Source organism: Haliaeetus albicilla, chromosome 11 (genome assembly GCF_947461875.1).
Source record: "Haliaeetus albicilla chromosome 11, bHalAlb1.1, whole genome shotgun sequence".
Taxonomy (NCBI): Eukaryota; Metazoa; Chordata; class Aves; order Accipitriformes; family Accipitridae; genus Haliaeetus; species Haliaeetus albicilla.
Genome location: NC_091493.1, coordinates 27372885 through 27400436, shown reverse-complemented (window position 1 = coordinate 27400436; position 27552 = coordinate 27372885). Strand labels below are relative to the sequence as shown.

Sequence of the window (27552 nt, the reverse complement as noted above, 5' to 3'; positions counted from 1 at the left end):
TCCTATGGTTATATCAAACAAGATTTTATTATCTTGTGGTCATTTCAACATAATAGCCAGGAGAAGAGTGACAGTAAACCAACCTGTCCATGCGATTTGAGCACTGGCAACCAACATCTGCAAGTCAAGTGCTCGTGCACCTGCTAACCAAGAGCATCTCTGGACAGTGGCAAAAAATAGGTGGCAGAATCAGCTTTTAGCTGTGACTTACCTGAGGGTCTTTGGTGAATCAGCAACACAGTACAGACAGAAGGTTTGGCTTAAAAGCCATGAATCCAGCTATTGAAGGACTTGGTCTGCTTCCTGGAGTAGTCACGCCGGACAAGGACTGTGTCAGCCCCGAACCCCAGTGGCTGCAGAGGCCCAGGGTGACACCACTGAGATGTGCTTCATCACTCAACCTCATTTCCTTTTAAACACCTAAATAGTTTCTATGACATCTCTGCAAACTAAGACAAACCGATCTCAAAAGAAAAGTTTGTTATCAGCGATTTTCAGCCTGTGAACTGCAGACTCCCCAGGGCTGGAGCTGGATTTTAAGAGTCTGAGAAAAGTAACAAGAAAAGCTAGTTAAATGTCAGCAGCCTTTGAATCTGCTATCTGGGACCTGCACCTCTGCTGGCAGATATGCAGGCGTTAGCAAATCAGAGAAAGTCTGAAGATCACTGAGCCAGGATATTAAGAGATCAGCCTGATTCCCTAATTCTCCACCTTATTCCCTAATTCACTCTCAAGATGAGAGGAGACTCCATCGCACATGATCTCACTACAGCATCAGCTCCAAGCCAAGCAGATAAATGGCCTTGCAAAAATCTCTCTCAGTCAAAAATGGTGTGAATTAGGTCAAGGTTGAGATAATGCAGAGATCAGGAAACAGGCCTTCCACATAAGCCAAAAAGCTAAGTACTAATGGCCAGGAAAGCAATATATAATGAGCTCTTAAGAAGAACAACACATATCTAAGCCATATATTTCCTCACTGGCAGTCAGCTGCATGTTGGTGCTTTAATGAAGTTACAAGGCAGAACACAGGAGCATCTAATCTCCAGAGAACATTATTAGTGAAGACAAACTACATTTCACAATGCTGCCATTATTTTTGCTAGCATCTCATTAATCATTTAATGGTTATTACTCATTAATTTCTCAGTGTGGGCATTGTACTCAGCTGTGCAAAAATACTCAGATTCAGGTGGTCCCTGCCCCACAGAGCCAACAGTGGTTTAATTTGTCTCTGCTGCTAGTGGCCATCAGGAGTTTGTGTAGTGTTTGGAGGGAGGAAATACTGCTTATGTCCTTCTTCATGGGCAGTTGAAATGGAAGGTGACTTCTGCTGTGATAAATTGAAGATGCTGAAAGATAGAGGGGTAAAATCCTCTGCCGGCTTTGCAGAGAAAGAAGGCAATGATGCTGCTCTGCTGTCGTCAGATACCAGTGGGAGACTGGTCCCCAAACTGTCTAAAAAAGGTAATAGAAAATAAAGCTCAGTTGCAACCTGCTGGTCAAGTATAGACAGGCTCTCAGGGGTGTCTACCTGTGTGCCCAAGGGTTAGCAACCAGCCCACCTGAACTACAGAGGAACAAGATATTGGTCTGCAGGCACTGATGCTGGTAAAGGTGATTTGTGGTGTTAATAGCCTTCACTTAAACACAAGATGACATATTTCCTCTAAGCCTTGAAAAAGCATTAACCCTTGTCCTCTGAATAAACATGGCCAGGTGGAAGGGGTTTTCTGATTCACCAGCTGAGAGGTGCTGAAAACAGAAACTGGACCACAGTCCCCCTGTGGTGACCTTGGAGAACGTAGCTGCTCTCATGCCATACAGATGCAGTGTTTCATTCATCCTCCCAGCACCCGGTGTGGGGATCCATGTGGATCCACACTTAACCCCATAAAGGGGAACTGAGGTGAGGAACACACGTTCCTCAGTACCTGCTCCTTGTGGCCATACAGTGCTTGTTTTAACCAAACACCACGTGGAGGTGGCATCCCTGTGTGGCAATTAATGAGCCAAGAAATTAGGAAGGAAGAGACATTCGGAGCTAAATTAATTTCATAGCCGTCTCCTGCAGTCCGAGAATGTGCTGGGCTAGTTCTGCATCCCAGTTTGTCCCAGGGTAACTTCACGGCTGGCAACAGAGGCACAAAAAGGAGTGGGGCAATAACTCAGCCTCCTGTGGTGCTGGTGGGGGGACACTGACTGCAGCACCCACTCAGAGTGGGACAGTCACCACTGTGACCTCGAGACAGGTGTCAGAGTTGCTGTGCCTTTGCAGATCAATTGCACAGCCCCCCATTTTAACAGGGGAAAAGAAGTCCTTTTTTTTGTGCCCTTACATCATCTCAGGAGCAGCTGACCACCCATGTTAACAGTTTTCTAAAAATATTTTGCCTGAGGCAGACATTCAGGGCAGAAAAAAATTCAGTCTGGGTGATTAAATAATTTGTCAAAGTTATAAACAACTGCAAACAGCTCCTAATGAGGTAACCCATCATCTCCCACACCATGGGCCAGGAGCTCTCCCGCCGGAGCCCTGCGGGCCCTTCCCCACTGCCAGGACAAGTGCTTGTGGCAATGGCCTGTTTCCAGCAGAGCAAGCTTCAGGATGGGTGAAATGTCTGCTCCTGGACACCGGCTTTCCTGGGGAAAGAGGGTCCAGTCCCAGCATAGAAAAGGGAGACCAAAGTGTGACAAAGCAACTCATATCCCCAGCAGCTCACTCATTGCTGAGGTTTGGGGGAGGCCAGGGAGCAAGCAGGGTTACTGGCACAGCCACAGTGCTCCTGCCTCTGCCTTTTGTAGGACCGAGCCAACAGTGACCGTGGAGCTGGTGGCACAGACCAAGGGCACAGCCCCAGACACACTGGACCTGTGCTGCTGGCTCTCGGCTCCCCACCTAAATATACGTATAAGGGCTTGCTTTGGATATGCACACAGCCCGAAGGTATGCACGCTGCGTGCACAGCATCAGGGCTGCTCCAGCACCACAGGCTCATGCACAAAGCTGACCATACCGTTCTGCCGAATTTGTCCTACCAACTCAAATTTTGGTGATGAAATCGTCCTTTTCCCCAAAGCAAGAGGGACTGATGGCTGTGCTGCACCAAAAAGGTTCTCACCTATAGGGTGAGGGTTTCCCGCACCTGTACCCACCACCCTCTCCATCATCCCAAGCAAAAAGCTTACAGCTAGTATTTTACTCCCATATAGGAGAAGGGAGGGGCGTCCCCCTCCCTATCCCTGTGTTCCGCAGTGCTGAGGCAAAAGCAAAGGGTTGTCCAACATGGATGTCCAAAAGATGTGCTGAGGAACACCAGCTTCCAGCGTGGTTTTGGAGATTTGCTGCCAAGGAGCAGCTACCTTCCTCTGAGGACGGTGCCCCTGTCCAACAGCCCTGGAGAGCTGCAGGCAGCCTCGCAGCAGGCTCAGAAGGGTGACTACGATGGGAACATGGGGCAGGTCCCCTTGCTGGAGGAGACAGATAACTTTAGTCCTTGTTTCCTCTTTGTTTCACCCTAAGACCTGAGTATTCAAATGTGCTTACTTTTGAGAATAATTTTGAACATTTGCCCATGTCTAGCAACTTTCTTACCTCTAGGGTCCTCTCTCTCCTTCTCTCTCCAGGAAGCTCCCAATGTCTTTTGCTGCAAATTAAGGAATATTCCCTTTCTTCTATGATTCAACAACTCTTGTGTCTCAGCTCTGACTTACTGGTGAGATCCCAGATCACAACAGAATGCAGTGATTACCCTGAGGCATCCTTTACAGACCTCTAACATCCAGGCCAGATGATTGCATTTGGGAGAAGTAAAATTCCCTTGTAGCTTATGCTGTCCAGAGGATGCTTGCTACTCTTTTTACATCTTATTTTCCTGAGCTGTGAGGAACTATTTAGCTTTTACTGGTTTTGCCCAGGAAAGATGGAAAGGCAAAATGATTTCTTTAAAGTAATTGTTCTACAAAGAGTGCACAACACTTTCTGAACCTGAGTCAACACATAAATGCAAGCCGTTAAATGAGAAACACAACGAGCATTAAAGCAGTTAGGAACCAAGACAGGCTGCACCCTGGAGAGAAATCACCTGTGGAGTTCAGCCAGGGGTCCTGATGCCCTGTAACAGCAAAACGGGGGGGGGTGTCCTGATGTCCTATAATGGCAAAATGGAAACATTAGCTGATTAGCCATGGGGTTTTATTGCTGAAGGATGAACATTAACAATCTTTTCCACTCGCAGGTAAAGGATAAATATTATGGGTGGTGCAATTGCATTTCATTAAAGTAATAGTGAGAGTTGCTGTTTAGATCGGAGGAGATGACATTGTGGCCCTGTGAGTCAGCGTGTGTCACACATATGCTGTATGTGCCTGTGAGCAACTATAGGTACCCCTCCCCGCTGCTCCCTTTCAGTGTGATCCCATCAAGGCAACCAGCCCTGCAATGGGAGCCAGCGTGGGCAGAAACCTCAGTGTTGGCAGCAAATGTACTTCGGTGGAGATGGTTCCTCTCATTTTAACAAAATGGGTAAACATAACACCCTTTTTTTTCCCGTTTCCTGAATGTGTGTGGAAACCTGAGCTGAGAAGAAATCTGAAAATGTTTTCAGCTGAGAGCTGGGGAGAGGAAAATGATGTTGAATACATCAGAAAAAACCTGAGCGTCCTTGTGTGGCAATGAGCTGTATTCATATGTAAAATAAACTTTTGAGAGGAAAAGAGGAATTGCCTCTGGGATATTTAAAATGGACAGAAGATGATAGTCCAGTCCCATGGGACAAATGAGCCAGCTGCTCTGATTGCACCATGCCCTCTGACACGGAGCAAGAAGGAGCCCCAGTGCAAGGGCCTTGGATGTGGATGCAGGTATGGTACAAATGTCACAGGATGCGTATAACAAGTAGCCAAGAGCAGCCTTTGCCCTGAAGTGCCATTCCACGCTCTAAAAGCTATCGATTCTCACAGCCTCCTGACTGAAGGGTTGGTCCTTTCAGCCCATTTTCATAGGGAAACCTGAGCTCACAGTTATGTAGCATGCTCGAAGCCAGGCGTGTTCCCCCATGCCCTGCTCACCAAAAAGAAATGGGACCTGCTTCACCAGAAAGAAACAGGGTGGCAGCAGTAACACAGATGAGCTCATTTGACTCGCCTGGTTTCTCCTGGCCAATGAATCGCTCAACAGCCTTCAATCAGTGGAGAGGGCAGCTCACAGGCATCCACTGATGGCTCTCCATTGGGAGGTAGCATCTCCAGGAGGGAGGGACCCAGCACTACCGGAGGCTGTCACAGGTTGGCACATGGGACAGCCCTGAAAATTAAAAACAGGGTGGAAAAAACAGCTGCTGGAGGCTGTATTCATCTGCTCACCTAGAAAAGCTACCAACTGCCCCAGAAGATAAGCATTGGGTGAGAGACAGACCTGCGAAAGCCGTGTGCCAGTGGGGAAGCCCCAGCACAGGGTTTTCCCACTGCCACAGCAGCTCTCTTCCATCCCCACTCTCCTTCCCTGACCAACCGGGGGCTGACCTGCGTCCTCCACCCCACGGCAGCAGAAGGGGGGACGAAGGGAGACAGGCTGTGCCAAACAGCCCAAGGATTTCCCAGGAGGAGCACCCCTGGCCAAAAGAACATGATGGACCGTTTCCGGATGATCTTCCAGTACTTCCAGTCCAACTCGGAGTCTGTAATGAATGGGATCTGTGGGCTGTTAGCCCTGGCTAGCGTAAAGATATATACTTGCTTTGACTTCAGCTGCCCCTGTCTGCCCTGGTACAACATGGCATATGGCTTGGGGATCATGTTCGTACCCCCCATCACCCTCTTCGTCTGCGGCCTCATCCTCAACAGACAGTCCCTGGTGATGCTGGAGGAGTGGAGGCGACCACAGGGGCACAGAAAGAAGGACCTAGCTGTCATCAGGTGGGGTTTGCACCAGGAATGGTGTCCCTCCTTTCACCTCCCACTTAGCTGTCTCACCTCCATAGCTTTGATCCTCCCGGTAAATAATTTTCTTCTAAGCTCAGCTCCTGAGACCTTTCCCCATGAGCGTGGAGGGGCAGGGGCATAGTAAATGCATTTACAACAGCAGAAATGAAGGCAGAGCCTCATCCCATCCCAGCAAAGCAGGGCAGGAGTGCCTCAACACCAATGGCTAGATTTATGCTGCCACCCTGGGAAAGTGCATTGCTGCCTGCCCTGTTGTGTGTGCGCAGGGTTTCTCCTGGGGCTTACATGTGCAAAAAGATGAAGCATTTCCACTTAAATTTGCAGAAAGATGGGCATTTCCATCACAGTCATTCTTTATCGATAGCCTTGTGTCTTCCTTTCTTTCAGTTGAGTTTCTACTGACTTACACTATGGAAAGGAGAGGAGAATCACATTCGGTCTGTTACATACAAAGTTTTACCCAGTGCACAGATTGGCAAAGAGTAGGGCAAGAAATGGTGCAGAGAAAAGTGATTTTCTAGGTAGAAACCAAGCTGATGAGAAAAGAAAGAGTGAATGCAGGAGACAAGGGAGAGCTGAGAAGGATTTGTGCATGGGAGACATAAGTATACAATTGCGGCAAGCATGTAATGAGAGGACCATGCACTGCATTGAATGCAGGCAGCACACAGAGCACTGCTGAGCACCGGCACAGATTTCACTGGGAGGCAGCACCAACAAATTGATCCCAGAGCAGAAGAGGCATCAGCTGGAACAATGCTGGGGACAGTCCTGGGAGTCAGCTCCCTGGCTCTGGGAGGGCTGCTTGGCATAGGGCAGCCTGCACCCATCAAGGCTGTGGATGAGGAGAAAGCTCCCAGCATTTACCCACTCATTTCTTTCTCTTCTGCCCCAGATACATGTGTTTCTCCATCATGCAGCGAGCCATGGTCGCCCCTGTCGTCTGGATTGTAGTCACCCTCCTGGATGGCAAATGCCTGATCTGTGCTTTCAGCGGCTCCGTGGATCCCGAGAAGTTTGTGGGCTTTGCCAACATCAGTCTGGTGCAGGTGCAGCAGCTGCTGGCCAAGGTGCCTTGCAAGGACGACGAGCTCATGAGGAACAACACGTCCCGCAAGGCAGTGTCCCGCTACCTGCGCTGCTGGTCCCAGGTAGGTCACTGCCAGCAGAGCCCCCCGTGTCAGTGAGGTGCCTGGGGCACGTGTCATCTGCTCCCGCTCTTCCTTGATTTTTCATTGCTTCGCCATGGTCAGGCTGGGAGCAAGACTACTCTTTGGTTCTTTACGCCCCCAAATGTTGCCACCCTCAGTGATAATCTCCAGAGTCACTCAGGTAGGGAAAAGGAAGGAAATGAAGGATAGTTTCATTAAAAGAACTTTGTTTCTAGAAGAACCAGCAGCTTCTAAACCCAGATAATAAAAAGCAGGTTGCAAGGCATATAGGTGTCTCCTAAGGCCCTGTCCAGTGTCAGAAGACCTTTCTAACTGCTAACCTTGCAGATAGGACCCGCTGTTTTAAGGGCAGCGCAAGCTGAGACAGACAAAAGCAGCTTGCTCAGAAATGAAAGGAGAACAGGACACAATGGGGAGTAGAGCCCTGCCCGGCCCCTGCTCTTGGTACAGGAGTGCCAGGTCAGAAATGAGGACCAGGGGGAAGGCATTGAAAACAAGCCCTTCCTTCTTGCGAAGTCAGACTACTACCATGTAGTCTGGGCTGTCTTCACCCTGCTGCCAGGACTCCTGGGCCCTGGAGCCAGTGTAGGTGGCAGATGAAGATCTCACTGGAGATAAGGGAGCACCAAAGGAGAGCACTGAAGTCCCCTTCCCCTGGGACGCTCCCGTGCTCAAAGCAAATGCCTGGCTGCTCCAGGCTAACTTTGCAAACAGTTATCCTACTGAACTATTGATGCACAGATAAATGTCCTATATTCACTGGGAGGAGATTACACCAATCCTCTGAGTGCAGTTTGGGGGTGCTGGACTTCAGGGACAGATCAAGGACGGGAGTCCAGATATACCACATCTCCCCTCCAGCCACACAAATTCCCTGTCTCTGTGATACAGGCAAACAGCTCGTGACTGTCCTTGTGCCTGTCTTACTCCTGTTCTACTGCTTATTTCTTATCACCCAGGCACTTGGCTGGAGCATTTTGTTGATCCTTATTGTAGCAGTTTTCCTCGCCCGCTGGCTCAGACCTTGCTTCAACCAGGCCACCCTCCTGCAGGCACGTCACTGGAGCAACTACATTGACATCGAGCAAAAGATTTTTGAGGAAACCTGCTGTGAGCACAGCCGGCTCTTTGCTCACAAATGCATCCTCCATTTCTTCAAAAGCATGCGACAAGAGATCAAACTGCACAGCTTCAGCTTGCCTAGGCAGGGAGAGGGGGCTGAAGGAGGGGAAGATCTTCTCCAGGGCATCACAGATCAGGACCAGGTGAATAAACTTCTGAAAATGTGGTACTATGAGAAACCTCCCCTGGATATCAGCCAGGTGACCCAGAGGCACCCTTTGGGGCAAGAGAGATCCTCTCTGCCCTGGGCAGACAGCCCCAGTACCCAGTCCAAATTCCTCCAGCACACTGATGTGTAAAGGGGCCTTTGCTTTGCAGACACTGAAGAGGCACTGCCATACCTCTGCACAAAGCAAGGACCAGCAGGTAGAAGACAGCGATCCTCACATCTTCCTCCAAAACCCCAACCCCAAAAGCTCCAGGGCATGCCTAGCAAAACCTCCAAAATAAACAACCTCTAAAGATCCAAAGGTCCCAGACTCAGTCACTGTTAATGACATTTCTCACCCAAGGACTCTGCATAGCACTTTTGTCATATTAAAGAGTTTGCAGCTCCTTACAGCTGTGATAAAACCCTTCTGGCTCAAGGAAGGATTTAACCAAGGCAGCAGCATCTGGCTGCATATGCAAACTGACTGGAGCAGCAGCTTCACAGAGGTGTGAGGAGCTCCTGCCCATTTCAGCGAAACCTGGTTCAGAGAGTTAGTAGCGCTGACACTGAAATGATTTAATTGGCAACTCTTTTAGTACCACACCAACATGTTTACTCAAAGAGGCAAAATCACCTCCTACGTCTTCCCATCTGCCACGAGCTCTGGCTGCCCCCAGCCCAGCTGCCAAACTGTTCAGTCTCCCTCTAACAACCCATCAATACTTCCATGCATTTTCAAAACAAAATATGGCAACACACTAAAATTGATGGAGCAGCATACATTTAACTGAAGTTACCTCTGGATAAGTGTCCCTGGATTGGGTTGAATTTGCAGAAGGAAAAGGAGATGGAGGCTTTGCGTTAGGTATCCAGAGCAACGGGACTGTGCTGGAGTTCAGGTGGCTGCTCTAAGCACTGGCATTGGGCCATGGAAAGGACACACTGACTCTGCCTGAGAAGTCTGAACACAGATTTTAAACACTCCCCTGCTACATTTTAGTACAAACTGATCTATCCAGAGGAGCATCCTTGCATCACCTAGTTGGGCATGTCCATCCTTAGTTTCAAAACTGTTTGAACATAACCTTATCTCTGAGCCTTTAATGCTAATTACTTTCTTATCTGTCTTTTTCCAGCCCCTGTTGTAGATGGTGCCAACCATGGTGCCAGTTTGACTATTTCTGCCCAGCATTGCTGCTTGGATGCATTAAACTCTTTACTGCAAACTAGCCCAGTACAGACACATATATTCCTCCAGGCTGAGGCTCACACTGATGCCTACTTTGTCCCTGGGAGTGAGGGGTGCAAGGTGGAGGGGCTGTGAGGAGGGGGGGTGAAGAAGAAATGTCTCCTTGGCCGTGCATGGATAGATGGGGCAAGCAGGGCCCCCAGGAGGAAAGAAAAGGGTGGGAAAGAGACAAAGAAACCTGCCACCACCTTGTGACTAAATCCAAAATGAGGGGTCACATTGAAAACATATATTAATCCCACAAATTAACTTATCGAGCTGCTGGGAGGTGGGTCACCTCCTCCCCAGGATGTTTGTGTGCATGGAGTCAGGGAGGGAGGAGATGCTTGGCAAAGCACAGGGAGGCCAAATAACTCCATGGCCCACCCGTGGGCGGCTGCACCCCTCTGCCAGCTGAGGCACAGCCAGGAGCTGCAGGGTGCAGAGGGATGGGCTGCAGAGCTTTTCTTATTTGCATAGCAAAATCAGCTCTGGCTGAATCCCTGAGCTCCCCTGGACGTGGTCAGAGAGGGCACAAAGCCAGTGGTGGCCTATGCTGGTTGGGAATAACACAGCAGTCTTCCCACCAGGAGCTCTTTAGGTCCAGGGAGATTCTGAGCTCTCTTTTGAAATCAGCATTGCACTTTAAATTTTGTCTCTGGTTTACTTCTCTCAGACGCAACATCACAAATCTCAGCCTGAGACTCAGTTCGGACTCACCCCTCCACACTAGTCAAATCAGCTATTTTCCTAAGCAGCTCAGAGCAGAAGTCCACAGCTCCCCTTTGCATGCTGCTTTCCATGTTCTCGGGTTTTAAGTCATCCCAGAGTGGCCACAAAATATGAAATGCAAAAAGGGGAAGCGGAACAGCTTTGTTATCTCTATCAGGAGGAAGAAAAACAGAGGATTTAAGGCCACTGCCATAGACTTTTGCAGGTCTACAAAGGCTCACATGCTGCTGGGAGGGTCAGTCTTGTCATGAGTAGCTCCAGTTGGACAGGGCTATCGGTGTTCATCCCTCCCAGCCTCCCCGAGTCCCTTGCTGTGTTCCCCTTTGAAGCCAGAGAACTCTTTTCCATTGTGGAAAATGGTAACTGGCACCCCATGACGGGACAAGAGGCAACAGGCACAAACCCCAAATGCAGGAAATTCCTTTTAAACAGAAGAAAACCCTTACTTACTTTGACGGTGATGCAACAGGCTGCCCAGAGGGATTGTGGCACCTCCATCCATGGAGATATTCACAACCCTATTAGATGTGTCCCTGAGCATGCTTTGAGCAGGGGGTGTGGACCAGACAATCTCCAGATGTCCCTTCCCACAAGCTCTGCTAGGAGTGTGTACCCTCCTGTGGAAGTGGGAGCAGAGAGGGTAGTTCACAAACTTTAGGAGCTCTCTGTCTCTTAGGGCTGGTCTGATGCCTGACCTACAGACATGTCTGACGTGCTCAGGGATCCTCACCTGCCAAGAACCTGTGAAACAGCAGGGCTGACTGCAAAGACAACTTCCCCAATCTCTTCCCAAACAATCCTGATGGAAATTGTGACCGTTTTCATGTCCCTCCTCTCTATATCCTACATTGACTGGGACATGTAAAGCCCACCCTGAGTCCCTGGCTTGGTGTCTGTCTTGGCATCCAGGTGCAGGAGCCCATGCTGGGAGGGACTTGGGCATGTAGTGTCTCTCCCAGGACCTGGTTTCCAAAGCACGAGCAGGCTGGGATCGTGGAGGGAAGCACCAGCTCTGCCCTCTCTTGCAAATCCGTTGGAGTGAACTTCCTGTTAGCAAGCTCACAAAAACAAGGTCCTCCCTAACAAGGCAACACGGAAGGAAAGACCCAGAAATTGGCTTCTACGGGCTCTGTTTTGAATCCCACTGACTTATTGTTGGCCTCAGTGATAAGTGCTGGTGCTGTACACCAAGCAGGCTCAGACCCCTCATTCATGTTTAATGAAAGGTAAAGTTTTCCTGGAGATCAAAAAGCTCTCTGCTTTTTATGAGGTTGATTCATGCAGGCTTTGACGTGAATTGCCCTTCAAAAAGCCACTCGCCAGGTGAACAGGGAAGCCAGCCTGAGCTCTTAGCTAGCAATACAATAAGTCTCATCTATATTCATGCAGCCAAATCTCTTCCCATTTGATGAGATCATGCAATTAACCTCTCCACAGCAGACAGAGTGAAGACTGCCCAGGTATTACACGTGCTTTGTGCTCACCGCTGTGGTGGCATCTCAGGGTGAACTTGGCATTATCAGCTGAGCCCCAGGGCTGGTGTGGGGGGAAACGTCAGAAACTGCAGCACTGACTAATGGTCAAAACACCTGGTTTGGCTTCCTACCTCTGTACTGACGCACTGCAAAATCTTGGGGAAAAGTATCTCCCACATGCCACCCACCTATGTGCAGCTTGCCTTGGTGACATATCTCACAGCCACCAATGCAGCCACGCTGGTACCCAGACAGTCAGAGGTATCTTCATACTAATGTCAACAGCACAGGTGGTGCCTGGACTGGAGGGACTGAAGACCTTGCTAGTAGTCAATACTGCAACCATCTGTTTTATAGCCATTTGTAGTCCCAATATTCCTCCATCCTTTGGCCAGCTTGAGGGAGTGAGCTAGTGTGTCAAAGCTGCTTTGTGAAGATGAGGCTTTGTGAAGAAGGCATGCGGGAGAACACCAGCAACACAATCCACTTCTTTTAGATTTGTGCTGTAGGAACTAAGCCTGGCCCAACCGTAGCTATCACATCTCATTAGTGTTTGTCTCAGTTCTGACAAGCTGGGGAGGAGTCTGTCTGGTCAGGAGTCTGTCTGGTCAGCTCTGTGCTGGCAAATGTGCACAGGATCTCTGCACCGGAAAGCCCCCAGGTCTGCAGAGCTGACGGCAACGAGCTGAACTGAACCGTGCCCTTGTGAAAGGGGAGAGGGATGGAAGTGATGGGGAAGCTTTGCACCCCAGTATCAACACGTGGGACATGTCCACCACAGACCTTAGCTGGCTCTGCCCAGGTTGCTCCTGGTGCACAAAGAGCAGGGAGGGCAATGCAGCTATTCAGGTCCACTTGGGTCAAGATTGCCTGGTGTGCTACTGAATTAATAAGCCCAGGTAAAGTGGCATAGCTAAACTGTCAGCAATTCCGTGCTGTACGGACCAGCCAGCCCAGCACCCAGCTAGCTAAGGTCCTCCCTGCACCATGCACTGGTTGCATGGGAAACGTGCCCTTAGACACCTTAGCCTCAGGTCAAGGCATATAGCCAAATCCCCGCCCCAGCCCAGCCCCTCCTGCTAAATGGATGCACATTGCTGGCTCAGGTAGTCCTTGCTCTGCCCTTCCCTGCAGGATTCGAGTGATCTTCAGAGGAGCAGCAGCTCCACCGTACCCTTCAGCCCCTGTTGCTGCTGGTACCCACTGGCCTGATGGGCCCAAAGGGTTCTGCACAGTCCATGCCTGGAGGTGATCTGGTACCGCTGGGAAACACGGTGCCTCAGGGGATAGCGGCTGCCCTTGGGCCAGGGAGATCACTGGCAGGATTCACACATCCTCCTTGTATTCCCAATTCCTGCACATCCCAAATTCATCGAGGGGTTGGGATTATACCCACAAAAGGCGGCTGCAAGAAAATCGTTCAGCCTCCATCGCTGCCATTCAGAGCAAAGTGCATTCAAGCCTTTCAGAAATGCTCACTGAAAGTGGGTGAAAAGGAGAAATCTCAGGGAAAAAACTGAATCTCAGAGCTCTGCTGGGCAGGGAGCCTCTCCTGAGAAAGCAGAGGTACCCAGGGCTGTGATGCTTTCAGCAGGACCCACCTGCAGAGCAGGGTGCATCCTCTGCACCCCTGTCCCTGCAGCCGTCTCTCCTTTCTATGCCTGTTTTTCTCTAGCCCTAAAGCCAGGAAAAGCACTATGTACCTCTGGATGTTGCCAGACTATGCCAGCCAGGGTCTGAAGGATATTGTAGCAAGCCCTGAGGGCACAAGGCTGTGAAACCCAAGGAGCTACAGGTGTCATCTTGTAAGTCTGGCTGAAATGTAGACATTTGCAGGACAGATGGGAGCCACTAACAGACCTTGGCAATACAGATACAACATCCCAGAGCACCAAGAGCTTTATTCCTCCTCCTCTGCCTTTCCTTTTCCCTTCCCTTCCCTTCCCTTCCCTGTGCAGAATAAAACAGAAAAGGTATTTCCCAGTGAAGCAGGTACAGAGGAGGGGGCTGGCAGACCTGCGAGGTGCTTGCATTAGATGCTGCTGGGGCAATGCAAACATGGAGGGAGGGGTGGAACTCTGGCATCCCGCTTTTCCGTGTGTGCTGGCACTGAGGTGGGGTGTCCCATTCAGTCCTGGGAGGAGCACCCACCTCCTGCATTTGCAAACAGGTTCACAGAGGCCAACCTTATGTCAGATACGGAAAATCCTCTGGTAGATTATAAAGTTCTGTTTTAAATTAAGTTAGTTAGCCAAGATCACTCTGGTCTTTTCTGTTCTTCCTGTTTAATGGTGCCTCACCTGGAGCACCAATTCTGATCCTTTCTATTCTTCCTGATTGATGGTGCACCCTCTTGGCAGGAAAATGAACGACTGACCCAATACAGAGTGACTTAGCAGTCAAAGTGAGGAGGGGATACCTCCTCAAGTGACCGCCGAAGACCACCCGAGACCCCCACAGATGTGGAGAAGGCATCTGACATGTCATGATTACATAATCCTATGCATATGCATTAGATAGTTTGAATATGTATTAGGTAGGAGTAGTTTGATAAATTAGATGCAATTGTTACTGTATAAAAGGGACACACCTGATGAATCTGGTGTGCTTGATTTGTGGAAAGTCGACGGAGCACCCTGCGCGGAATAAAGCAATATCTCTCCTGAGTGTATGAGATTGGTCTATTGCACACCAGGTAACGAATCTGCTTTTAGGACAACAAACCAGCCAGCTCCCCTTCCTGCCCAGGGCACAGATTGCTCTGGGGAGGGCATAGCCATGGTAACACCTGCACCCTCCAGCCAAGGGGACTGGTGGCTGGGAGACTGCAGAAATAGGGATGTGGAGAAGAACAAAGACAGGTTTTAGCAAACCAGAAACAACCCAGGTCCCACAGACCCAAAGAAGAGCAGGAGGAAGCAAATTCTGAACTTTTGCAAGCAGCAAAATCAGCAGAAAAAAAAGTTTTAATTTTCTGCTTTCAATATTGGGGCTGTAAGAGTGCGTGAATGAATCCCAGAGACTTGTTGGTGCCCATCTTTGAAGAGGGGAGCTGAAAGAATGAAGTGAACCAAAGCCACATCTTGGACCCCAGTGAAGGGAGGAATCACATCAAGGGAAGATGGACAAGTTTCGGATGATCTTCCAGTTTCTCCAGTCCAACCAGGAGTCCTTCATGAACGGCATCTGTGGGATCATGGCCCTCGCCAGTGCCCAGATGTACTCTGCCTTTGATTTCAACTGCCCCTGCCTGCCACGCTACAACCTGGCCTACGGGCTGGGCATCCTCCTGGTGCCCCCCTTCATCTTATTCCTGCTGGGCTTCGTGCTGAACAACAACGTCTCCATGCTGGCAGAGGAGTGGAGGCGGCCCCAGGGCCAGCGAGGGAAGGACCCGGCTGTCCTGCGCTACATGTTCTGCTCCATGGCACAGCGCGCCATGATCGCCCCAGCCGTCTGGGTCTCAGTGACGCTGCTGGATGGCAAGTGCATCACCTGCGCCTTCTGCACCTCGGTGCCCGTGGAGACCCTGGGCAATGCCAGCCACCCTGGCCTCTCCCAAAGGGAGATGAAGCGGGTCCTCGCCCGCATCCCCTGCAAGGAGATCTACGATGGACAGGAGCTCATCGCCAATGAAGTGGCCATCAGGTACCTGCGCTGCATCTCGCAGGTAAGAGGCATCATGGCTGTGCCCTCGCTGGTAGTTTAGGGTTAGGCACTGCTAGCCTTAGCTCTTCCCTCGAGGGAATCTCCTTGTTGGAATCAAGCTGCAGGAGGAGAGACTGGTAATTTCACAGGGGTACAGGGTGTTCAAACTCAGCGCCGGGGAGTTATGCCTCCAGTGTGGTGCAGAGACTGAAGCTGTAGGTCGTCCTGATGATTTGGTCCCTGTTTCTGCCTGGGCAGTCTGGGGCTGCAGGGCAGCAATACACAGCCAAGCTGTATGCAGAGATTTATTTAGAGGGGCAGACATGGATGTTACTCAGTGGCTGGTGGGCTGTCACCCCCTCCTGTAACACACTGGTTGCCCACAGTTGCTCTTGCTGCTTATTATAACATGTGTAAATTATGGGCTGATAACCTTCTATGCCAATTGCGTCTGCCGCTTGCATGGAAACAGCCAGCATGTGTTTATTAACCATCTCGGAGAACCACAAATGAAGAAGTGCCACTAACTGCTTGTCCTGTGCTTAATTTCTCTCAAGCCCTCTGCTTCTGCCCACATTGGAGACAGGATGGTCTGACCCACTCTGGTCATTCATGTACTCCTGTTTAAAAGCAGCTCCCTTCCCTGACCTCCTTAGGGCAGACAGGAATTATTATCCCCACTTTAAGAGAAATAGACGTACGGGGACTTCTCCAAAGACACAAAGCAGTTTTTCCTGGGTAGACCTCAATTACCAGCTGCTGGGAAGCACTGGGAGCTGCAAAACAAGAGGTGCCACCTAGATACCCCCCCCAGGTGCTCTTTTAGGGGATGCATTTACAGTGGGGTTCACCCTCGTGAGCTCTGTCTGCACAGCCCGGAGACAGCCTGAGCTGAGACTGACGGTGAACAAGACAGACCGGTCCTGGCTTTGCCCTCATTTCACTCTTCCTGTCAGACCCCATTAACAGGGGAGCCTGTCACCACCACTCACCCACGATAGATGTTACTAAGTCCAACAGCTCAGGAAAAGGGTTAGACAGCTGCATAAACCCAGGGAGCATTTGGAGCGATGTTGGCTGCGAGTCAGAGGACACAGACTATTCTAGACCCAGGTGAGGCACGGTTGTATCGGAGGCAGGACCGAGGGCTGGGTGCAGGATTCAGTCTGGTGTTATTTATGGTCATTGCCTGCTGATGCTACGCAAGGCGAGAAGGGGAGAGGTGCTGCCTATGTGGGTGCATCGAACAAAATTTCAGCGCAGATGCACTGACATGGTACATAGAGTCTCCTCGTCCAGCTTTGCAATGTAAATGCAGCCGAATGTCAAACAACCCAAAGTGAAGCCAGGCTCGTTTGCAGCCCGGGGGGCTCCTGCCAGCTGGGGGGAAGTGCTGGGCGCGTGTTCTGCCTGCCTGTGACAGGTCTGGTTCCCCCCTCATCCCTGCAGGCTCTGGGCTGGTGCTTTGTGCTGCTGATGACCATGCTGGCTTTCTTGGTCAGATCCCTCCGGCCCTGCTTCACCCAAGCCGCCTTCCTGAAGAGCAGGTACTGGTCCCACTACATCGACATCGAGCGCAAGCTTTTCGACGAGACGTGCGCAGAGCACGCCAGGAGCTTTGCCAAGGTCTGCATCCAGCAGTTCTTCGAGGGCATGAGCACGGACCTGGCAGCTGCTCGTTGCCACCCACCCAGGAAAGCCCCTGCAGATGCGGGGGAAGCCGCCGAGAAGCTCCTGGGCATCACTGACCAGGGCACCATGAACACGGCCCTGAAGAGCTGGCACAGATGCAAGCCCCCGCTGCACCTCCACCCGCCTGCCCTCCCCAGTGGCAATGGCTGGGCAGGGGAAGAGCAGCCACCCGTGCACCCCCCTGTGCCCCGAAGAGAGATGGCTGCCTACTACAGTCGGGTATGAGGGGGCACAGGGCTATGCAGAAGCAGAACCTCACTTTTGGGAGAGGGGCTGCAAGGAGGGAGGACAGGTGGGCATCCGAGCCGGGCAGAGGCGAGGCCCAGTGCCACAGGGGCTGCAGGGAACGGGCACCCAAAGGGTTCGGCGGTGCCGGTGTGATCCCATCTGCTCTCACATCCAATCCTATAGCATCGGTAATTCAGGCAAGGAGTTTTGTGCTGAGTGGGACAGCTACTCAAGGTTGTGATGGACAAGCCCCGGGGATGCTGAAGGGCACGATGTGGCAGCCAGACAGACATGCCATGTGTCTCACACCACCAAGCACCACGTTTGTGTTGTGACGGTTGCCAAGGCACACACTACCAGATGTGCAAAACTTCCTTTCTTTTACCATGTGCTCAGCACTGGCAGTGCACGTGGGTTTAGGCAGTATTAGAAATCCTCTGGTGGGGAAACAAGCTAGGGGTGCCCCTTTCGCATGCCAAGCTGTGAAACCCCAAGAGTCTCCCCATTGCCCCTCCACACACTACATCCCCAAAGACATACATGGCTTCCAGGCCAAGAAAAGCTTTAAAATAAATTTGACCCAAGCAATGAACTAGTGAAGGGACATCCCGTATTGCATTGCACATGACAGGAATGGCGTGGCTGGTGTCACAGGTACTATTCAACGAGGAGTCCACAGAGATGCTCCTTGAAGGGAGTGTCTAGACAAGGAGAGCAGCTATCATTCAGCAGCATGGAGTGTGGGGGCCAGGCCAACCCCCTGCCACAAATTTGCTGCAGGACAGTTTGTTCTTGCAGTTTTACCTGGATTCCTCCCTGACACAATGACTGATGTTAAAAACCTGCCTGGGTGTTTGTTTAAGGAGCCAAATAAATAATTCAGGCTTAATGTTCAAGCACTGTGCTCAGGCAGAAAGATTTATAAAAGCGATTTATAAAAGCTATTTACAAAAGCCATTGGTGTTTATTTGAATGCAATGAAAAGGACTGGGGGGGGCTTTTGGGCCAAGCCCGGGGTGCTGAGGCCACTTGAGGCGGGGTATTTTGCCAGTGTGTGGCAGCCAGTGTCGAGCCAGCCCTGGCCCTTGGAGGAGAAGCCGGGGATACACCGCCAACCCTACGCAATACCAGGTGGCTGCCCATTTCCATAGAAACTGAGGATGATGGGATGCAGGCCCTCGAGGTGACTATGGAAGTCACAGCCCGGAAGAGTGTTCCCTGGTGGCCCTGATTTTATTACCAATATGCAGAAGGAAAACCCCTTTTGAGAGATGAGTTTTACCCCTGCCGCATCCCTTTCAAAATGCTCATCCCCTTGAAATTTCTGCTGCCGTGTTCTTGTTCAAAGAAACTTATTATGACTGGCTGGTAACTGAGGTGACTGTCATTTGCATAAACCTTAATTATCGGTGTATAACTCCACAGAGGCTGTGGGGAGAGGAGAACAAAGGACCAAAATGATGAGGAAATTCTCCGAGCTGCTGTGAGAGAGCCTTAGCAAACCCGTAGTCAAGGACAGGCTGAACCTGGCTGACTCCCAGGAGAAAGGAGTGTGACAAAGATTTATCATTAATCTTCACACCCCAAACTTTAATTAAGGCACCTGCCCAGAAATTAATAGGCACAAAACCTGATTTACAAAGCAAAGGAGATTAAAAGATAAAGATGGTTTCCACTCCTATTATTTGCAGTTCAGCACTGTTAATGGCTCACCAAGAAAGGCATGCTCAGAGTCCCCACAGTAGTGAGCAGCCTGCAGGACTGGCGGGCTCCACGGCAGAGCCATTGAGATACCAAAAAAATAGCATGCATTTGCAAAGAGAAGCTTTTGGACTTTTAATTCAGATTTTTAGGATCAGACCTCTGCCCCCATGCAGCAATTTTAGCAGTGGCAGAGAGTCCCCAAAGAGCAGGCAGGTTGTCCTCTCTGTACTGGATTTTGGGGACATCGTTCATCGCCTTTGGGAGGAGACCCTTCAATAGGGAAGCTGACATGGCCCCTGGGATTTCAGCCCGGCTGCGGTCCCGGTGCTGAGCCTGGTTAGCAGCAGTGCCCCGAGTGCGGAGCAAGCCCCAGGGCCCCCAGCTGAGCTGGCAGGCGCCAATGGAGGTGTGGGACTGCCCCAAGCACCTGGGAGCTGCAAAAACCTGCCCAGGGACCCCAGACCTGGGGGTAAGGACTCGGTCCAAAAATCCCAGCTGAACTGCTGACGCTTTGCTCCGAGCAGAGGGGAATGTGGGTGTCGCTGAGGATTTGCCTGTGCTGAAGACATCCTCTGGGGAGGGCTGAGTGTAACCCTGGGGACACAGCAACGAGGAAGCTGGGGAAGGAGGACAGGGGCCTCCGGCCTCTGCAACAGGCTGGGCGGGAGCTGGAGCTGAGGGACAGATGGCGGAGAGGAGGGAGCGAAGCAAGGAGAAAGTGAGGCGTCCTCGGCTGCCTCGCAGGCATCGCTCTCCAGAGGAAGCAGCAAGCGGAAAAGCTGAGCCAGGCAGGAATGCACCGTGCTCGCCAAATCACAGGCTGTGCCCAGCCCCACACGCGTGGCTCCCCTGGCCCCCCTCAGCCCCCACCGCCCCCCGCAGCAGCCTCGCTGCTCGCTCCCGGGCGGTGGGAAGCAAGACCTGGCCACCCTGCAGAGCTCGTGACGGCGGGTTCCTGCTTCTCCCGAAAACCCAGCCTGGCTGGCATCTTCCCCGCTGGCTCAGCCGGCTCCCGTGCACAAAAGCAGCAGTTTCTGCCCCTTCCTGTGGGACCAAGGGCTTCTCCCACGCTGCCCCTGCCTGCTTAGGGTGGCTCCAGGCTCCTGTGTTGCGCAGCTCAGGTGCCACCCTCGGCTGAGCTGGGTGCCACCAGCATGACTGCATCCTCTGGGCACCATGGGTACATCCACCCCCCAGGCTGGGGGGCTCCAGTATTTCCCCTTTGCACCCCAGCGAGGTGCCCCATCGCTCCAGGCAAACTCCGGCCCATCCCAGCCAGCCAGCCTTTGCACAGCTGCATCGCGGGTTTGAAAAAGGAAGATGTGCTTTTTCCAGTGACTCATTCTCAGCCTTTCCTTTCCTTTTTTTTTTTTTTTTTTTACTTTTAAAGGCACAACCTCAGCCTTGCACCCAGCAGAAGCCAAGCGCCTGCTCTCCGCCCCACCCAAGCACAGGGCCCGAGAACAACCTCCTTCCTCCTCCCAAAAGCCGACAGCCCTCTTAAGGCTGTTTTCATCAGCTTTCGCTTCGCCCATCAGGCCGGCCTCAGCCGCATCCCCACTTCTGCACAGCCCCACTTCTGCACTGCTGGGAACCCCCCGCAGCCAGAGCCCGAGCAAAAACCACACAAGGAGCTGAGAAGGCTCCAGAACTGGTTTCATCAACTTTTCAAGTAAGTGACTTCATTTTTTTCTTGCTTTCATGCACGTTTCAGGGAAAGACTAACAGAAGCTGCTAAAAACTGATCTGCTGCAAACAACTTTTCCCCTCCCCTCCTACCCACCTCTCTCTCTTCCAGGCAGGCACCATAACTACCAAGCAGAGGAAGGGTAACCCCCCCCAAAATGACATATTCCCCTTTGCCAGCTCCTTTTATTTTTGCTTTGCCGGTTGCCAGACACCGTCAGGAAGGTCGCAGGGCCTTGTTTATCAGACCTATTTGCTGATAACTCTAATAACAGGGTTTTGAACCCCCCGCACTAGAACAAGTTTGCAGTTTTAGCATCTGGCTGCAAATGTGGTGTACCACAAAGCGCGGCAGCTGGAGATGGAGGCCTGGCTCCCTGTCACATGGCTGCAGTTTTCAGCTGGTCCATCTCCTCTGCTGAGGGATTTTTGCATACAGAAAACTGGGAAGATACAGGAAGACATTAAGGGCTGCTTGTGTTTGAACTCAGCAGTATCACAGTGTGATTTTAAAGGGATTGCCATGGGTTAGACACAGCTGGGAGCTGAGGCTAAATTTCTGCCCCCATTCCCCTCTGCTACCCCATGGAAAAGGGGGTAAAAGGGGATTTGCTGGGGCAGCAGATGAACTGCAGCACAGTAGTGATTTAAAGCACAGTGCATGAGCAAGCCCCGTACAAGAGACCACAAGGAATAAGGTGCCTTTGCCTCCTCTGCACGGATGTGTCTGCAGCCTTTTCCCCGCAGCTGGGGCTGGCCCAGGGAACCCTTGCTCCGTACATGCCAACTGGCAGATGCCGGCATCAGGGCAGATTTCGGGCAGCCCTGCTGTGGGTCAGGGCTCCCCAGGAGCCCCAGATATGCACCAATGCTGCTGGCACTGTGCAAGCTGCCAGAGACAGTTAATTGGGTGCCTGGGTCCTTCCTGTCTCCAGCAAACCCCAGTGACAGCAGTTCCCCTGAGGCCAGCGGGTTTCATCACATGGGTGAGGGTTCCCAGACCTAGCAAGGGGCTTGGGGCTTCCTGAGATGAAACCCGGTGGGGATGCAGCGGAGACGGAAAGTCAACTAAGAAATTAATTAAATGCAGCTTGCAAGTGGCATGGGGGAATGGGCATCACTGCAGAGGGCATGAATTTCCCCATTATTTCCCCGTCCTTCAAAAAAATCAGGGTACATGCTTTCCCCTGCTTGGTCCCGAGTGCCTGCAGTCCACGCAGCCCAGCCCTGTTGGCAGGGTGGGCATCCCATGTAACCTGTGTTGTACTGTGAAAAGGGGCTGGGGGAAGCAGGCAGAGGCGAAGGGCAGTGAAGTGCATCTCTGACACAGGCGTGCAGGTCAAGGGGCTCAATTTCAGGCCAGCAGTTAGAGGCTGAGCCAGGACTACGGGCCAGGGCAGGGAGTACGGTTATGTCAACCAACTGTGGGAGAGATCATCCTGCCACACCTAATCCTAGCAAAAACTCCTACATAATTGCTGAGCCAGCTCTATTGGCATTTGGTGTTTGTATCCTGGATCATCAAGATAAGCTCTCTCCCAGAACGTAACTTCTCTTGCTGGTAGCAACGGCTCCTGAGCACCCCCTCACCCCTGCCTGCAGAGGCTGCTCCTGCCTGGTCCTCCCATGCCACATCTCTCTGCACCCAAACCTGCTGGGCTGTCTCGCAGCACCTCTTGCTGCCTCCCTGACATACCTTTGCCTATTACTAAATATTAACTCATCACGTCTAAAGAGGGAGGTAAAAGCCACACACAGCACCTTCAAGGCAGCGCAGCACCAGCATGCACATGCCGCACGCGCCTGGGCTAGTGTGAGTCAGTGGCAGGGCTGGGGGACACATCCTAGTGCCAGTGCTGTGATCCAGTTTTCCCAGTAACACGGCGTCCTCCTTCGTTGTAGGCTTGGGAGATCATCGAGTGTCTGGCAGTGACGCTGACAGTAATCGCCTCTGCGGGAGGTGACTAAAACCAAAGAGAAGGAAAGACAACGAATGTGCAAATGACAGGGGCAGAAACAGCTGTCCCGTTGGTAATCTTCACTGTAGAGATGCTTTTGGAGAGCTTAGTGGGAAACTGAAATGACTGAGGTTTCACACATTGCTTAGGCTGAATCCCTCTTCGGCCCCTTTTGAAGTACCCCTGGTATCAGCAACCAGCTCCGGAGGCTGGGACACCGGGCAGGAGGAAGGGACAGCAGCGAAGGTGTCGTGCTCCTGGAGCAGCCTCTTGCACGTCAGCCAGCCCAAGGCCATTTCACCCTCCATTGGCGTGTCCCTCGGTGCTGGAAGGTGGGCCAGCACAGCCCCCCACTGCAGTACGTGCCTCCTCTTGCTCCCGGGACGAGATGGCCGCCCTCATCGCTGAGAACTTCCGCTTCCTCTCCTTGTTCTTCAAGAGCAAAGATGTAATGATCTTCAATGGTTTGGTGGCCCTGGGCACGGTGGGGAGTGAGGAGCTCTTCTCAGTTGTTGCCTTCAACTGCCCCTGCTCCCCTGCCCGCAACTACATCTATGGGCTGGCCGCCATCGGCGTCCCGGCCCTGGCCCTCTTCCTCATCGGCGTCATCTGGAACAACCACACCTGGAACCTGGTGGCCGAGTGCCACAAGCGCGGCACCAAGAACTTCTCTGCCGCCGCCACCTTCCTCCTCTTTGGCTCCATCATGGGCCGGGCAGCCGTGGCGCCCGTCACCTGGTCAGTCATCTCGCTGCTGCGCGGGGAGGCTTACATCTGCGCCCTCAGTGAGTTTGTCAGGCCGTCCTCCCTGGACAAGTTCCCAGCAGAGTATGGGGCTGAGGTGCTGGCCAGGTTCCCCTGTAAAGACGTGCCGGCAAACCTCACCAAGTTCAGGGATGAGGTGACGCGGAGGCTGAGATATGAGTCCCAGGTAGGCACGCTGGGGAGAAAGCCACACGGAGTGGGTAAGACCGTCTTGCCGTGTCCTAACGCAGCATCTCTCTTCTCTCTCAGCTCTTCGGCTGGCTGCTCATCGGCATCGTCGCGGTCCTGGTTTTCCTCACCAAGTGCCTGAAGCACTGCTGCTCGCCGCTGAGCTACCGGCAGGAGGCTTATTGGGCCCAATACCGCTCCAACGAGGACAAGCTCTTCCGACGCACGGCCGAGGTCCACTCCAGGATCCTGGCAGCCACGAACGTGAAGCAATTCTTCGGCTTTGTGGCGCTGGACAAGGAGGAGAAAGAGCTGGTGCAGGAGTTCCCGGTGGAGGGCGTCCAGCCGAGCCCCCAGTGGAATGCCATCACGGGTGTCTACATCTACCGGGAGAACAAGGGCTTCCCCCTCTACAGCCGGCTCCACAAATGGGCCAAAGGGGTGGAAGGGAACGGGCCAAGCCCAGAAGGCCACGAAATGCTCTTTTTGGCTTCCTAAGACAGACGGGCGCTGGCAGCGGTTCCCCAGACCACCTGGCAGGCCTACCGGTATCGGTGCATGGCCAAGGGATTCACTGGGAATATTCCTCCCAGCAGGATTACTTCTCTCAGCAGGTAAATAGGGATCAACAGCCTCAAGGTAGAGACTGATAAGCAATACAGTGAGCTGGGGAACCCCTCCCTTGCACACAACCGTCTCGTTGCTGCTCCCAGAGACACAAGGGGAGCAAAGAGCAGGTACACACCTTACCTCCAGGCTGCCAGCGTACCCTGCTGTCTAATGCACCATCAGAAGCCTTGGGGAGCAAGAGGTGGGCACGACATTTCTAACTGTGACTCCTGCAGTCCCACTGTCTCTCCCATGGCAGGGTCAGCCCCAGCCATCCCACACACCTACTTGTTTTATTGGCATTAGTATCTTCTTAACGCAGTTGTGCAGCGCCTGTTACGCAGGCAGGTCTCAGAGCACTTTACAGACTTTACAGCACAGGGAAAAGAGGGAAGCAGTGGGTAAATTCCTGTGGCAAGGGGTATGCAACAGCACCTGGGAAGGAATGGGTCAGTAATACAGCAACACGCTGAATAACTGAGAGACTAAGGCAGGAGGAATCACCAATATTCCCAGTATTCAGAAAGAGACTCTGTAATTACCAAGTTGGAATTTGGGTAGGACACCAAACTCCTTTTGTTCTTACTGCAGTGCCTGGCAACCTCTAATGAGCCCAAGTGGCTGCAACCATAAGTTTATAAACCCAGAAGATGGCACCAGCAGCAGAATAGCTTTTGGGCAAGGTGGCTCGGTGAAGGCTGAGAGGAAGCAGTCCTCTGTCTGCAGCTCATTGCATCTCTCAACCAACCACTGGATAAGAGCCCTGCTTGTCTGGGTTGTGAGCTGCAGCAAGACCTTAGCAGAATTAGATTTACATATATGTATATATACACACATGCATATATATATATATATATATATAGTGTAGATACTACGTAATTGTAGTTAGTTAGCTGTATTAATGGAGCATCTTTCTTCAAGGGAAAGGGGATAAGGAAGTTGCCAGCTGAAAGACCACATTACATGGACCCATCTGCTGCACTGGGACTGCAGCCCTGGAGTGATGAGGGACAGTAGGAACGGGTTGAGGGGAGCAGCCCTCTCCCTATCCTTCTACCACTGAATTTTCTTAAGCTCTTTCCACTGGTCTCTTTTACGGACTTGGCCACACCCTGAGAAAGTAAAGCCAGAAAGGTGTAAAATTAGTGCCTTCACCATGACACTGTGCTGACTATGGCTTCAAGGCACTGCACAGTCTCTTTTCTCCCGAGGGTCAGCCCTTCGTACCCAACACTGTTTCAAGAGCTGGCAGGACAATGAAGTTTGCTTTTCCTATTTGGACTGTTTCTTTATAGGTACAACTTCCTTTTACACTGTGCCATTTACCAAAAAGCCTTAAGTTGTTTAAAAAAATGACTTAAACCCACAGAACTCAGAGGATCTTACACACAAGGAGATTTGAAATAAATTATTAAATTAGAGTTATTTTTCATTGCCTTCTTTTTTTTCAGGGGGGCACAAAAGGCATAATTTAACATTCTCTTTGAACTCAAGGACTGGGAACTCATTTTTTCTTTCTATTAAACGTTCAGATCCTCTCCTATCCAGATGACCCCAGAATGTGAAGTTTTAAAGTATTACCACATATTACAAGTTAGTAACACTGGTTTTTAGTTATTCTTGCAGTGAGTAGCACAAATCTTGTACAACAGGATACACAACTGCAGGAAAGGATAGAAACCTTTTTACAAATATGTCCCCTTGCAATAAAGACCTGAAGGGTATTCCCTCACATAAAGAGGCTGAAACACCGCTTAATGGGTGAGGCATCCCAGGATTCCTGTTCAGCTTCTCTACAGATCTGCCTTGCATTTGTGGGAAGGCTTGGCTCCCAGCCTCACCATTAACTAATCTGCAGGAATCATCAGATGCAAGTGAAATGAAAATACATTAACTTGAAATGAAAGAGAGTTCATTTGCATTCCTTCTCATTGGCCCTCCAGTGCGAACATGCAGACACACATGCCACCCCCACATGCAGGTCAGCAGATGCAAGGTAACTTGCTGAAACAAAGCAGCGTTCGTTTTACTTCCTTTACTTCCCTAGCCTTCCCCCTTGATAGTCCTAGTTGTTCCTTTGAACCACCTCCACTCCAGTTCCTTCTCCTCCCCTTCCCTCCTTTGAAGGAAAGGGGCAAAACACGTAATGCTTGGGAATAGATTTGTTTATCCTAAGAATAAACCATGAGCACAAACCAGCTCTTGCTGTGTTTACCTCCCTTCTCCATTAACTCCAGCGACTCTTCCTGTGCTGGGATGGGCTAGGGTCTTGTCCAGCTTGTCCATTTTCCCTCCCTCTTGTTGGAGAGGCGTGCTTGAGTAGACAGTTGACAGTGAGGAGTGGAGCAAGCCACTGCACTCAGAAATACTTGTTTGCAATTGTAGGGATTTTTTTTTTTCCTCCTCTCCTTTGCTGCCCTGAGCACGGCCCCCACTGAGACAGCCCTGCGCTTCTGGCCCTTGTAGCCCACCCATACCCTCATGAAAATCCCTGCTGTCCCTGTCGCTCATCGTCCCCCAGTGATGATGTTGAGGTGAGGGACGTTAACCCATGTGGCTCTACACACCAGCACAAGCAACCAGGCTAGGCTTCTCACTGAAACGCCAAGAGGGAAATCGAGCTGCCTGTCTTCCTGGTGTGCCACATCACGCAGGCTGCGAGCTCACACTCTCTCTGCTTTTCCTCTGGAGGCTGAAAACAACCCCACCGCAGAGCAGCCTACAGGTTGTCAGTTAGGGCACACTTCCCAGCAGCAAGATGGGTTCAAACCAGGCTCCTCCAGTATGGAGAATTACACATAGGTCTTTCATTTTCCCTGCTGATTACTGTAGAGGCTGTAATAACCCCAGTACTCAAGAAGAAACAATACCTCAAAGGGATCTTGGTTTCTATTGCAATGCTTATTTACGGATTCTATTATGTAACTAATTAATCCAGAAGAAAAAGCCACCATTGCTGCAGCTGTGTTCTTAAAAAAAGCAGCAGCTGCTACTGGATGTTGCAAATAGCCTCCTCCTCTAGCAGAGCATTAAGCAACATCTGAGTACAGTACCCTGCACTCCCTGGGGGTAAGAAGTCAAATGACTTGTTTCTGGATCCCAACGGACTTGGGAATGAATTAAATGCTGAATCACTCAGCCTTGCCAACGCTGGGCAATCACAGAGGCAGAAGAGCTGGGTCCTGCAGAGCTCTGGTTTTGAGTTCACAGACCTACAATGAGCAAGACTCTTGAAGTTTGGTTATTTCAAAGCTGGGCACCCACTTGCTAG

At 51.4% G+C, this 27552-nt stretch overlaps 3 protein-coding genes across 3 annotated transcripts; all 3 read left to right on the top strand.

Moving 5' to 3' along the window:
- Positions 1 to 5419: 5419 nt before the first annotated feature.
- On the top strand, positions 5420 to 10440 carry CALHM3 (calcium homeostasis modulator 3). The gene is made up of 3 exons (XM_009924253.2): positions 5420 to 5916; positions 6839 to 7094; positions 8075 to 10440. Exons 1-3 carry the CDS (start codon positions 5627 to 5629, stop codon positions 8534 to 8536), a joined length of 1008 nt encoding a protein of 335 aa, XP_009922555.1. The 5' UTR covers positions 5420 to 5626; the 3' UTR covers positions 8537 to 10440.
- A 4079-nt stretch (positions 10441 to 14519) lies between these two features.
- Positions 14520 to 17412, top strand: CALHM1 (calcium homeostasis modulator 1). The gene is made up of 2 exons (XM_009924252.2): positions 14520 to 15493; positions 16921 to 17412. The coding sequence occupies exons 1-2, from the start codon at positions 14945 to 14947 to the stop codon at positions 17386 to 17388; spliced, it is 1017 nt and encodes a 338-aa protein (XP_009922554.2). The 5' UTR covers positions 14520 to 14944; the 3' UTR covers positions 17389 to 17412.
- A 2875-nt stretch (positions 17413 to 20287) lies between these two features.
- Positions 20288 to 25706, top strand: CALHM2 (calcium homeostasis modulator family member 2). Its single transcript, XM_069796898.1, has 3 exons — positions 20288 to 20767; positions 22684 to 23670; positions 23754 to 25706. Exons 2-3 carry the CDS (start codon positions 23128 to 23130, stop codon positions 24168 to 24170), a joined length of 960 nt encoding a protein of 319 aa, XP_069652999.1. The 5' UTR covers positions 20288 to 20767; positions 22684 to 23127; the 3' UTR covers positions 24171 to 25706.
- The last annotated feature ends 1846 nt before the right edge of the window (positions 25707 to 27552 follow it).